Source organism: Dermacentor variabilis, chromosome 7 (assembly GCF_050947875.1).
Source record: "Dermacentor variabilis isolate Ectoservices chromosome 7, ASM5094787v1, whole genome shotgun sequence".
In the NCBI taxonomy this organism is placed as follows: domain Eukaryota; kingdom Metazoa; phylum Arthropoda; class Arachnida; order Ixodida; family Ixodidae; genus Dermacentor; species Dermacentor variabilis.
The window spans coordinates 116,418,957-116,431,870 of record NC_134574.1 but is presented as its reverse complement, the minus strand read 5'-3'; the positions used below and the strand labels follow the sequence as shown (position 1 = coordinate 116,431,870).

Below are 12,914 nucleotides of genomic sequence, written 5' to 3'. Positions count from 1 at the left end.
CCGTCCACATTGCCTTGGTCAACTTTCTTGCACAGTGCAATAAGTATTTGAATCTGGTTGTCAAGTCCTGTTCTTTAACGTAATGGACCAGTGTCTAATACCATAAACAGAACGGCGTCGTCAGATATGCACACGATATTAGCCGTATCGCAGACGTTCGGAACGCTCTAGCCGAGCTCGCCGTGCGAGCAGGTCGATCTAAGTAGCCAGGATAGCGTCAGCGCTGCTGGCATGATCTGCAGCAATGCTCTGCGCGGCCACCAGTGCTTCCTCTTCTAGCAAATACAACACTCAATAATGAAATATGGGATTTTACGCGCCAAAACAACTTTCTGATCATGAGGCACGCCATAGTGGAGGACTCCGGAAATTTCGACCACTTGGGGTTCTTTAACGTGCACCTAAATCTAAGTGCACGGGTGTTTTCGCATTTAGCCTCCATCTAAATGCGGCCGCCGTGGCCGGGATTCAATACCGCGACCTCGTGCTCAGCAGCCCAACACCATAGCCACTGACATACTACGGCGGGTCAACCATAACACCACCGCATATTGGCGAAATCGCAGATGCATCGCAAGGGCTTCTGCAAGTAACCGCTGACGTTCTTTTAAAAGCAATAACGGGCTATGTAGCTGTCAAGGACGAGAAATAAGCTTTAATTATTAATGCTGCCGCTCCACGGGGCGTTTCTTTAGCTTGAGAAACCACCAAATTGCTATTGTTTTTCGCAAAACCAACGTTTCATGGTACAAATAAAAGCAAAAGAACGTGCCTCTAGACCAAAAGCCAACGTGGAAAATAATGACTGCGGAGCAGCCACTATCTGTCTTCAGAAGAGAGCCTCTGTCGTTCTTTTGAGCTTCATAAACGACAAATACTTCGTAGACCACGTGCTGACCTGAGGCAAGCTGTTCTCTGCGCGTTTATCGATAACCTCGATGCTTTTGTGTCGATATGGGCTGCGGCGGAATGCCGATAACAAGAGTGGTGAGTTCATCTTTTTTGACCGCTAGCAGCGCGCGGGAAAGCGACCGCTATCTTTCGACGACGATTGAAAGCGTCTTAATCTTAACAGTCCCGCTGGTATCTCGGCCAGCCATTACGCATCCCAAGCCGACACCGTCTACCCGACTACTCTGGAATGAGCAGGGTCGGGAAAAACCTTGTGCTTTGGCCTTTCTGCTATCAGTGAATGGTCAGCTAGGGTCGAAGTGCAGAAATGCTCGCTTATTTATGGTATCTTCGACTGGTCGCCTGTATGCCCCGAAGCAGAGTCGGGTAGATCGGTCGTTTCCAGAGCTCAAAGGTAGGGGACAAGCGCGCAAGCCGAACGTGCGACTCGCTCTCGGAGGAGGAAATTGCTGATGCGAAACCACGTGACTACTGCCAACGTCCGATGTTTCGCCTATCCAAAGCTGCCGGCGCTACCGGCAAAACCGGCGGACGTGCCGGCGGGACGAACGTTCGTCGTAACGCCAGCATGCAGTGGCCTAGGTTGCCAAGGTTACGGTGGGCCGTCGCCAACAGCAGCGACGCGGCGCTGCGATGACGTTTCAGTCTCGATGACTGCTCCGACGACAGGGCTCGGAGCGCCTCAGAGCGCTCCAAGATAGAGGAGAGCAATCGAGAAGAACCAGCCGAACGCAGGGCGCGTACCCTCTTTCAACCAGCCGAAGACAACGCCGCTCGCGAGAGCGCTCCAGAGTGCTCAGAAACGACCAGCCGAAGATAGAATTAGAGTTTCCTGCAGGTTATAGAACACCATGTGATCATAGAATACTTAGGAGTCCAACTCTACGATAGAATTACCGTTACCTGCAGGTTATAGGACACCATGTGATCATAGAATACTTAGGAGTCCAACTCTACGGTATGCCTCCTCCTGAGTTCGTGATTTTTCTAAGGAATACTTGAGAATATGTTACATTTTTATGCTTCACCACTGCGTATGATTATTCTGCTGAGTAAATTGTAGCCTACTTTTTGATAATTTTTACCGTTGCCATTGTATGCGAACTTGCCCATGTTTTTGCCCATGACTGTGTTTTTGCGTACGGTTTCCGCGCTGTAATTGCAGCAACGTGTTTTGAAGGACTCGTGGGCAGTGGCTTGTCTGTAGGCTTATGTGATTGTAGAAAGCAGTATTATTCTACTAATATATATTTCTGATGCTGCACTCCTATTTCTTTCAATGTTCGCACATCAGTTTACTTATTCTTTTTTGTTAAATTGGTTATGCTTGATAAGAGACATGAATGAGGCCGATACTGTCACCCATGCAGTTAGCCTTTCAGCAAAAATTTGGATGCGTATTTAGATGACACATTTTTTTCTGATGATAATGCGTTCACACATGCAGATTTCTCAAAGCCGGGGTTGCAGGCCGCGAAAAAATGTTCGATGTTCGTCTTTCTAGAGATATGCAACTTTTGTTTTGGGCCTTTTGCCCTAGAAGAAACCAAAATACGTGGCATGTACTTTTCTGCTGTCCGATGTTTCTGCAGCGGTGCCTAGAGCGCGCAACACGCTGTTCTTTCTCAGTGCACGTCATCTGCTGTAACATTAGTAAAACTGATGCTTAAGGGAGCAGCGCAATGAAATTGACGATGATGGATGACACAAGAACGGCTTACTTATATTTTTATATATATTATTTCCATGCGTTCGCATACGTGTACAGAACAGCAGAGCCCGCGATGGTGCAGTAGGCCAGCTGCCTCACGACACAGAGGAAATAAAAAAAATTATGGATAAAACTAGAATATGAATCCCAGAATCTATTGCAAATGTGCCTATGGCAGTATGATTAACCTCAAGGACAGGTGGTATTGCATATGTAAGCCGTCAGAATACATGCGGCTGGCGCATCGGCAGCGGATACTTCTTGGTCAACAATTACCAGATCACTGTGCGTTCAGATGAAGCAACTTTCACGGAGCAACCCTCTCGACGGCTGAATGGCTCAACACGAGCTGAATGAATGCCAAGTGGTTTTCCGCACGTTCCCCCCACTCACGCTGTGCGACCTGCGCCGTTGGCCGCGTCCTTGAGCGACAGGGCCAAGTTTGTGTCGCGTCACTCGTTCAGCCTTCGCTCTCTACGTTGTCACGTGCCCCCAACCCTCGCACCAGCAGGCGAGCGATTCCATCGAGCTATCTTAGTTGGCTAGTAGACGCGCTTCTCGGCGTCCCCGCGCTGAGGAGCTGGCGTGCCTTGCGCAGTTTCTACAGTAGTTCGATTAGCAGGCCGCGGAAAGCGCTCTTTGCACCACACTGTTTCAACAAGTTGTCTGAGCTGACCCAGCTACAGGAGCCTCCTTCATCTATAGTCGCCGTCTGCCAGGTAAGGGACCTACCACCTCTTTAGTTTGCGATATTCGTAAAGCTACGTTACCAGTGTTGTCCGTTTTGTGTGCAGGCCGTTAAACGAGCATCCTTCCTTCCAGAGACACCAAATCCCGCATTTCCCCAAACGTTCATGCGCTAAATGTTTTCGTGGGAGTGCTTGCGCGCCAATGTTTACGTTGGGCATATCTGCCAAGGTGGCCGTCCTATAGGAAACAGTAATTAGGATTGGAAATCTTTGCTAAGTCCGACAAGACTGCACCCAAATGCGGAAGGAAGTTGACTTAGGCGCCAAGAAATGCCAGGCCTTACCTACTGATGGGAGTGTTTTGGAAGTGTTATCGGAAACAAAGCGAGTGCATGCTCTCGAGTTAACCGCTGGTGTTTCCTTATCGGAACAAGTATATCACACAAGGCCTCAACCGTACGGCGGCATATATTAGTTATGTCTTTGCAGAAGTGCCTATTATCTACACGCTAGCGTAAACTGCAGTTTTCTGGCGCATTATCACTGAACTGGGAGCACACGACTAGTTCTGACGAATTTCCGCAGACATCTTGTAATTTCACGTTTAAGAATAGATGTGAGTGACATGTCAACCCGTACGAAATGATTATTGTGGAAACTACAAATTTATGCATCCAGGCTAGCGTGCAGCCAGCTTCTAGGCAAACGATTGCCGCCCGATGGGACACTGTTATGTTTTCTGTTGAGTTGCTTTTGTGATATGCTAGAATGTGCAAGAAACAAACCTTTCTTGCAAGAGAACATGCAGCTACGCAGAAGTCAATTTATTTTTTACGTAAGCATTTGTACAAAATACAGACGCGCTTGCAGAAATTTTATTTCATGGGACGTAGAGGACTCTTTGAACTTGATTAAGTGCGCGCCTTTGGTTAGAGTGACAATCAGAGCGACTGCAAATCAACAGATCTGTGACTTTGCACTTTGCCAAATACATAAGGATTCGTGAAGGTTATGGCATGGAAACAATTCCTGCATATGGACGCCTTAGGGCTACCTTCAGTGATTTAAAAGGTCCCAGTTATTGCCTGTTAGGTGGAACGATTCGAGCAAAACAAATCCCATTGTGGCATGGAGCCGTAAACAGGTAGTTTTTTTTTCGTTTGTCCCCGTGACCAATGACTTTCACAACGACTTCAGAAGAAGATTTATTTTTTTTAATAAAAAAAACGCTGACCGTGTACTTCCTTCGCACTACACAATGTGCCATGACAGGTGACGCTTGGAGTTTCCTGAAGGCCTAATGTTACGCATGTTCCCTAAACGGGCTCCTGATTTATCTTGCCGCGTAATTATTTCCTCGCTTCAGCGACGACATTGAATGTAGCGGGGGTCTTTCTATATAGACCAACCTGCGTATGCCTGTCATAAAGAACGTAAATTACGTTTATTGTTCTGGTGCGCTCCTCAAGGCATCTCTGTGGGTTTAAGTAATCAGCCCAATTGTCTTCTGCCTATTCTTAATTTCTGTTTCTCGTCTCTCCTTCCTAAAACGAAGGCAGGTGTAGTGCCCCTCTCGGAGGTATATGCCATACTGCTCGCCGCGTCATTTCATTTCTGTCCCGTATTCTTGTGTTTTCACAAATAATAATAATAATAATAATAATAATAATAATAATAATAATAATAATAATAATAATAATAATAGGTAAAAAGTCAATCACTAATTTATTTACCGTGCCCACAAACAACCTCAAGGTCTGAGTGCTGGCACACGCTTACATTAAAACAAAAATAAAAGACCAGCGAACTGTAAGTCATAAAAGACAATGACAAAAAAGAGCAATTTTGAAAAGAAGAGTGTGCATACAACAAAGCGCAATGTAAATACAAAACAAAAAGGATGATAGGGACATTTTAGGAGTGTGTGAAATTCTTACAGAACCGCCCAAACTCCGAAAGGAACAATAACAGCGACTTATGAAACCTATCGAAATCATTAAATTAAGTCTCATAAACACTTAATATTCAGTGGATGGTTGAGTGTTGGTGATGACAGGTAAAATATGGAGATGTTTATGTTCCCTGGTGGTCATGCGTGGAATACGAAGCCATGATACAACTTAGGGCTTCGGTACAGGTGATGATATCGTGAAGTATTATGAAAAGAAACAGAAGGACAGCGCGATTGCGTCAGTAGTGAGGTAAGGCAACAGCAATAATTCAACAGTGCCAGAACAAGCTCCACCATCCGTGTCAGCGAAGCGGTGATGATATATGCTTAAAAACTTTTCCTGTACCCGATCTATGCCACTGCAGGATCTAGAATTGCAGACGACCGACGCGTTTTCGAGTAAAGGAGGTCTGATTTTCCTGTACAGCTTGTAAAATAGTTTAGGAGAATCAGATTTCCTCGATAGTCTGCGAACAGACAAGACAGCACATACCGCGCATTGCAACGCGTTTAGTGTAGGCAAAAAAGTGGGAGGTTGTATAAAAGTACAGCGATATCATTTACTTCCCAAATCATAGACAATAGTACATTATCTATACAAGAAAAATAAAATCAAGCTGTTTTGCATCTGAAAGTTATGAGCTTTGTGTGAGCACCATTCAACGCGAGGTTATTGTCTTTGCACCATTTAGAATAAGAAAACACGTCAGGCGGCAGGATGCGACACTTATCAACAATGCGAATTTCCTTAAAGATATTCATGTCATCGGCATTGAAACATTTCGAATAGTGGAACTAACGTCATTAATAAAAATGAAAAACAGGAGTCATCCTAATATTGATTAACGCCGCTAGTTCGCATGTAAAGCGAAGATGATCACGTTAACATGACAAATAAGGAAGACAACTGCACAAGAGATTGCCATTTGAAGAGTCAACAGCAAAGTGCATAAGTTTGATCAAACGCAGTGAGTGTATGACTAAATCAAAAGCTTTACAGAAGTCGCAGTGAATGGAGTCAACTTTCAGCCTTTGAAGTACCGGCGCCGAGATCTGTGCCCTCAGACTTGCGAGATTTCTGATAGTGGAGCAGCCGGTGAGAAATCCATTCTAAGTGGGGATCAATGAGTTCTTCGCAGTTAAAGGCAATATGTTGCGAAAGCAAAGCCCAAAAATCTTTGACTTAGCACGAAGAAGATAATTTGGGGGATAATTCGAGACATAGAATTTACGGCCATACTTAAATGCGCAAAAACACGAGCAGTTTTCCACATGTGAGGGAACGTGGAAGCATTCGAAGAGTTATTAGATATTGATGCCAATATTGGTGTCAAATATATTGCCGTAAGCTTTGAAAACTACGGAGGAGACGCCATCAGGGCTGTAAGATAGGAAAAGCTACCAGCGTTTAAAGCACTCCCTGATGAGCTTTACATCAAACGATGCAGCACTAAATCTAGGAACCGCCGTGTTGTGCTCAATGACACCAGCTTCAAAGCTTTGGATAAGCATGAGAAATGGGCAGAAAAATATTTCGCGACTCCTTGGACTTCTACTCCGCTAGAGTCAAGCAGGCCGAAACGCTGTCGAAGTATGCTTGAGCACTTGCGGATACGCTTCCAAAATTTCGCCCACCGGTCGGAGGCACTCTTTCCAAGAATGCAATATGTATGTCGTGATCCCTTCTATAAAGACACTTGCAGAGAGTACCAGAAAGTGTAATTTTTTTGGCCACTCATTAGGCTTACTACATCTGCATTTTCATTAGGCGCGATTTTTATACTTTACGGCAGCTATAAGCTCACATGAGAACGAGTGGGTATGTTGAGAGCATTTAGATCTGTACTGGGGAATTTATTAGCGCATACTGCTCAAAACCAGCTCCATAAAGTGATCTACTAGGTAATCAACCCTGGATTTGCCTGTAACCAGTGAATCAATGGTAAACAAGACATCACATAGACAAACATAATACCCACGCTTTTAGGCAAGGCAAGAGGATTCATTTGTGCCACTGGAGGAGCTCTGCCTCAGGGCTGACACAAAGGCAGTTGTCTCAGCGCACTGGCAACAGCAATCATTAGGCCACCATCCTTTTTTTTAGATCTAATCAAGTCCCGATTGCTGCGGAGCACGTTGTAGGGTGATGTCAAGAACTTTGAAGAGGAAATTTCACTGGGCAACCAACTTTCCGAAATAGCAAGAATGCGCGACCGTTTTGGTAAAAGGTGCACACGACTTTATTTTTTAATAACAATAATAATTATAACATTATCCCAAACGCTGATGAAAGTGCCACTCAGGCAGAAAACTGATTGCCTGCGAAACCACGTTTTCAATACGGACACATTCATATGATAGATAGCATTTTTTATCATCTTAAGAGGGACCTTGTTTCTTAAACGAAAAGAAATTAGGTTGTGTTCCGGTTGCTGAGCGTAATAACGGCAGAAAGAAAATATGAGCGCTGGATAGACGCTCACGTGAGCGTCTGATCTTTTCACTTCCTTTCCTTTCGACCTTATTCCGCTCAGCTTTACGACATGGTGCACCTACTGGTACAATAGATAACGATTCAGAATATAAATTACTTCGATGCAAAGGTTAGCGTGACCCTTTCTATCGCGTGTCCGATAGGACGCATAAAAATCTCTTACGGAGATTTTTTTCATAAGTGGCATGGCCCTCTAAAAGAAATATTAGATTTATTTGGTTTACTTGTATTTGTGGCAGCCTGTAGCACGTTATATGAAATGTTTGGCGCTAGGCGACGTCTTAGCATCTCAGGCATTGAACTTGACATTGGCGCACTGATCTGATCTTTAGTGTATTGCTTTGACGCACCATTTCATTATGGTCAAATAGCTAAGGAGCGTTGGCCAATCTAGTAGGCTTCTAGTCGTTTCAAATGGCCAGTCTCAGTGCATGCCGTCTTGAACGTCATTCGAAATGGGACTACCAAACATTGTTTTGGGATGAAAGGGAAGCACGTAAAATTGAAAGACTATATTCCACACACTTCCCCTTCCGGGCCTGCTAGAGCGACTGAGGGGGGTTTGGAGCAACAAAATGGGAGTTGAACTGCTGAAAGTTGTGTATTATTGCATAATATTAGCTATTTACGAGTTTGCATACACATTCCAATTGTTACTTTCTCGCATTCGTGAAACAATACTTTGCCATCAAGGCTATACGCTAGCTTTTGAAGTCGAAGACATTGTCTGTTATTCTCTTGTTTACAGAACTGTGTGCGCTACTAGAGAATATGAACAGCAATTTTGTTAGCCTATAGAGGTCACCAAGAAAGTAAGTGGTGTAAGCTAGAATCAGATCTATAGTCGAGCGAATGCTCACCGCTTAATCCTCAATCGTTTTGTTTTTCTTTAGCACGTCATGGAATAAATATGCTAGAGCGTTAAAACTGGCGCACGTAACCGCGATCCCCTAACGCTACCACATGGCACAACAAAATCAGAAATATCGAATCTATACTAGATCAAACATCGGAATGTCCACTCACTCAGCCATGCATGCTCTTAGTACCAATACACGTGACCTTTTAAGAGTAATCCTAAAGTCGCCGTTTGATGATGGGTAACGGGCTTAAAGAGACTTCAGCAGAAGGCTCACCTTGCTTTCGAAAATGCCGTGTCCCTAGAAGGCACTTAAGCACGCTGTGTTAGAAAGCGGTGACCTTACGCGCCAAAGCATTAAAAAGCTCCTCGCCCAGTTTGGCATCAAAACAGACCCATCTCTTACGTATTTCTCATGGTACTCATCTTGTTTGCAAAGTAGCATATCGATGCCCACCGCAAACGCTGCCAAACCAAAATGCGGAGAAGCTGTTCTTTGTAGCAGCCACTCGGACCACTAGCCCGATGATGTCACCGGGCGTCACTTCCATACGACACACAACGCACCAAGAACCAGCAGGATTGGGACAGAGTTGGGTAACAGCGAAGTGCAGGTAACGCACAGAAATTATCCGGGAAATAGGTGGCGCAGCAACAAAATAATAAATAATGAAAAGCAAGAAAAAAGCCAGCCTGGTTTCGTAACCAAGGAGATGGAAGTGGAGATTTCTAGTACTATATGTGCAGAATAAGGAGATAAATGCTAGTAGAGGCCACACACTGGTCGAGGTAATTAAAGAAAGCCTCCGCGCGCTTCCTTGGCTCACCGCTTTAGGAAAAATTGTCTTCCATCTCTACCACATATCAACGCTTTGAAATTCATGCTACAAAACACTCACTGGGAGGTTATTTCTCGCCCTAAGTTCACAAACAAAATTTCCTATTGTACAAAGTGGGGCGCCCTTTCAAAGAAAGCGTTTTTCGGTCGATGAATTCCGATTAGTCCAAAAAGTAATGTGGCACTTAACTTTCTCTGGTCTTATTGCTTCGAACGTATGCTACATTGTGTCTAAGAAAATATTTATGACTGGGTCAAAATCGTCCGTCTCTATTGACAATGATCTTCTCACTGAGTTGTACTACACATTTTCATTTACTATAGGCAGCAAAAAATAGAGATTCTAACGGAACACGCATTGCAATTTTCTATCGCTTCATGTGTAATGAAGCAAACAGAAATAATTAACATATAGCACCACAATACAACACATGGTCACATATTCTGTACACTATAGCCAAACGCATCCTAAAGTAACACTACCTATCACGACATGAAATGAATGCATGTGTTACAAGAAATTCTCCACTTTAAATAATTTATTTTTATTTTATTCGGATATCCGTAAATTTTACAATAGATGTATTTCCATATAAAACCATTTCGTGAATGATACACGCATCCGCTGTCTCGCGCTCGGTTCTCGTGAAACGCACTTTCTAGTTTAAGCAATTTTCAAAGCCTGAAATAATGTCTGCTCCTTTATTTACAGGTGCCGCTCCATTAATCAATAAGAGAGGTAAGCAAGCATTGCCGTCATGGATATCAACGAATACAGGGACGTGGATGGATTATGGATGCACAAGTTCTTTCAAGAAGACCTAATCCGCTCCGCACTAGGATACAAGCCACGGCAGGATGACATCTTCATCGTAACGTACCCAAAGTGTGGCACGACGTGGACGCAGTACCTCATCCTCAGCATACTAGCTGACGGGCATCCACCAAAAACAGTTGTGGACTTCATGTTAGCATCGCCTTTCATGGAACTGATGGGTGCTGAAGCGGCAGACAGAATGCCCAGACCGGGTCTGCTGAAGACTCACCTCCCTTTCACTATGCAGCCTTACTCTCCTCAAGCCAAGTACATCTACGTCACGCGCAACCCGTACGACGTCTGCGTGTCCTTCTACTATCACTTGAAGGGCATGACACCAAAGAAAGTTGACGTCTCTTTCGCCAAGTATTGCAAATTATTCCTTGAGGGTAAAACCTGCTTCGGAGACTACTTTGACCACTTGCTCTCCTGGTACGCGCACCGTAATGACCCCAACGTTTTGTTCTTCACCTATGAGCAATTGAAGAAAGACACCAGCTTCTGGACACTCAAGATTGCCGACTTTATGGGTGAGCAGTACGGGAAGAAGCTTCGCGAGGATGCTGCCTTATTGCGCAAAGTAATCGACGCGTCGAGCCTCAAGAATATGCAGGGCATTTTTAACGACCAGATGCGTACGATTGTAAAAGACCTGCTGAACTTGAGTCCAGAAAGGGCTATCAAATCAATGGAGGTTTACAGGGAAATGCTTGCTCACGAGGAGCCATTACACGATGATGATGGGTTCGTTCGCAAGGGCATCGTTGGAGACTGGAAAGCTCATTTCACGAACGAGCAGATGGAGGATATGAAAGCACGGATTGCCAAAAAGACTAATGGGTCAGATGTTATGGATTTGTGGAAGGATCTAGAACTACCATGAGAACTACATTTATTTTACGGCGCGCGGGCAGCAGCTTCAGTGCATATTTTCTTTCTAGTCGGCGCTGCGAAGCTGTGTGCAAATTTCACTTTACGTTTTCCCATATCCCAGAGACTTAGCAGCCACTTGCACGTTCCGTCATATAATTACATTTCACGACCAAGCAATTTCTTTCTTTTGAAGTTTGGTGAAGTGCTTCTACATGATGATGAGTACATACAATAAAAACGTTTCGTTTTGCTGTTTACGCTGAGACTCCAGTGAAAGTTCCTGCATGCGGCGTGTTAATATTTACTTGTTCTTTAACCATCACTTATTAATTGTTTATATATGTGCTTGTGTGTGTGTGTGCGTTGTGCGTGGGTGGTCTTTAGCGGTGTGCAGGGGGTGCTTGGTGACCTTCAGACCCTATTATAAATAAATGACCTTTCCACGTGGCATCTTCGCTCGGTCAGTATTTTCATGCGACGAAGTTTCTTGGTTGCGTGTTTTGAAATCGTAAATTATAACAGGGACACACTCAAAAACTGTGGCTACAAATGCATAGCAACAAACACACGTGCTCGCTCCTGTGTCTTAGCCTCTTCTTAGCCCTCTTCTTGTACGCAAAAAGGGAGGTAGGTGGAAAGGCTAATAATTTTCAAACTGAGAATAGCAAGTTATACAAGTGCTTTTTTTTACGGTGTGCCTCCATCGTATAAGCCAGATACGATTTGGGCATCTCGCGCAGTGTAATGAGAGCAGCTGTAGTTTACATGGAAGGTGCAACTTCAAACATCATATAGAAGTGACAGTACCGCCAATCGCTCACTTATGGACGTCAAGCCATGTGGTCGGCACCATGAAGTCCGAGTCAGCATCGGCGCGGTCAATATGCAGTTCCGGGGCAACACTTCTTTACAGGTTAAGTGGAGGAAGCACTCCGATAGCAGCGATGACACTGTTCTGCTTATTTTGACATGCATACAGTAAATAGGTAATTCTATTTCAATCTATTTCTTTTTTAATTACGAGCATAATTGCTTAAATAAACAAAACAACACAATTCCCGAATACAACAAAAAGGAAAGATGTTTCTGAAGCGAATAATATAGGAACAAAAGCCAGCCGTTCGCCAATTTTTCCGTGCCAGAATGTTTCTTTGAGCAACAACCTAGTAACTAGTACCTTTAGTAATTGCAATAAATTGCTGTAAGTTTGGCTACACGCCGACTTGAACTAAGGCAAGGAAAGAAAGGCAAATGGGAAAGTTGTTTCACGCATCAATTTAGGTCGTAGGTTTGGGTATATTGGTATTCTATAACATTTATATTTTTAGCGCACGAAAAAGGTACGAGAGACAACGCTGTGTCTGCGTCGTGCCTCTGCCTCTCGCCCTGTTTTCGTGCACTAAAAACCTAACAATTTAGGTCGTTTACCGCTAGATCTAGTGATCAGCAAGAAGCTCAAACTCGGAGCACTGTAACACAGGGGTACTCCAACCGCAGCCCAACGTTAAGCGTAGTAATAAGAACGTTTTGCTCGCGGCCAAGCCCGATGTCACCAGCAATGCATACATAAAACATAGTAACGCATTTATGAGACTACCAGCAGACCGACTTCAAAAAGAATTTATTGCACTTAACAGAAATTTTATATTGGTTGTTAGCAGCAGAATTCTAATTTAGGGCCGACAATATTTTACAACAATTTCCAAATAGCGGTAAGTGCCGTAACTTCTTCATGAAGATTAGAAACACGTAACACTCCATCAACAGATA

The 12,914-nt window shown here is 44.1% G+C and overlaps 1 protein-coding gene across 1 annotated transcript; it reads left to right on the top strand.

Moving 5' to 3' along the window:
• The first annotated feature begins 3,134 nt into the window (after window positions 1-3,134).
• Window positions 3,135-11,401, top strand: LOC142587821 (amine sulfotransferase-like). The gene is made up of 2 exons (XM_075699107.1): window positions 3,135-3,342; window positions 10,167-11,401. Exon 2 carries the CDS (start codon window positions 10,213-10,215, stop codon window positions 11,152-11,154), a length of 942 nt encoding a protein of 313 aa, XP_075555222.1. The 5' UTR covers window positions 3,135-3,342; window positions 10,167-10,212; the 3' UTR covers window positions 11,155-11,401.
• The last annotated feature ends 1,513 nt before the right edge of the window (window positions 11,402-12,914 follow it).

Excerpts from the sequence above, each read along its gene's own strand:
- LOC142587821 (XM_075699107.1), top strand. The coding sequence starts at position 10,213 with ATGGATATCAACGAATACAGGGACGTGGATGGATTATGGATGCACAAG.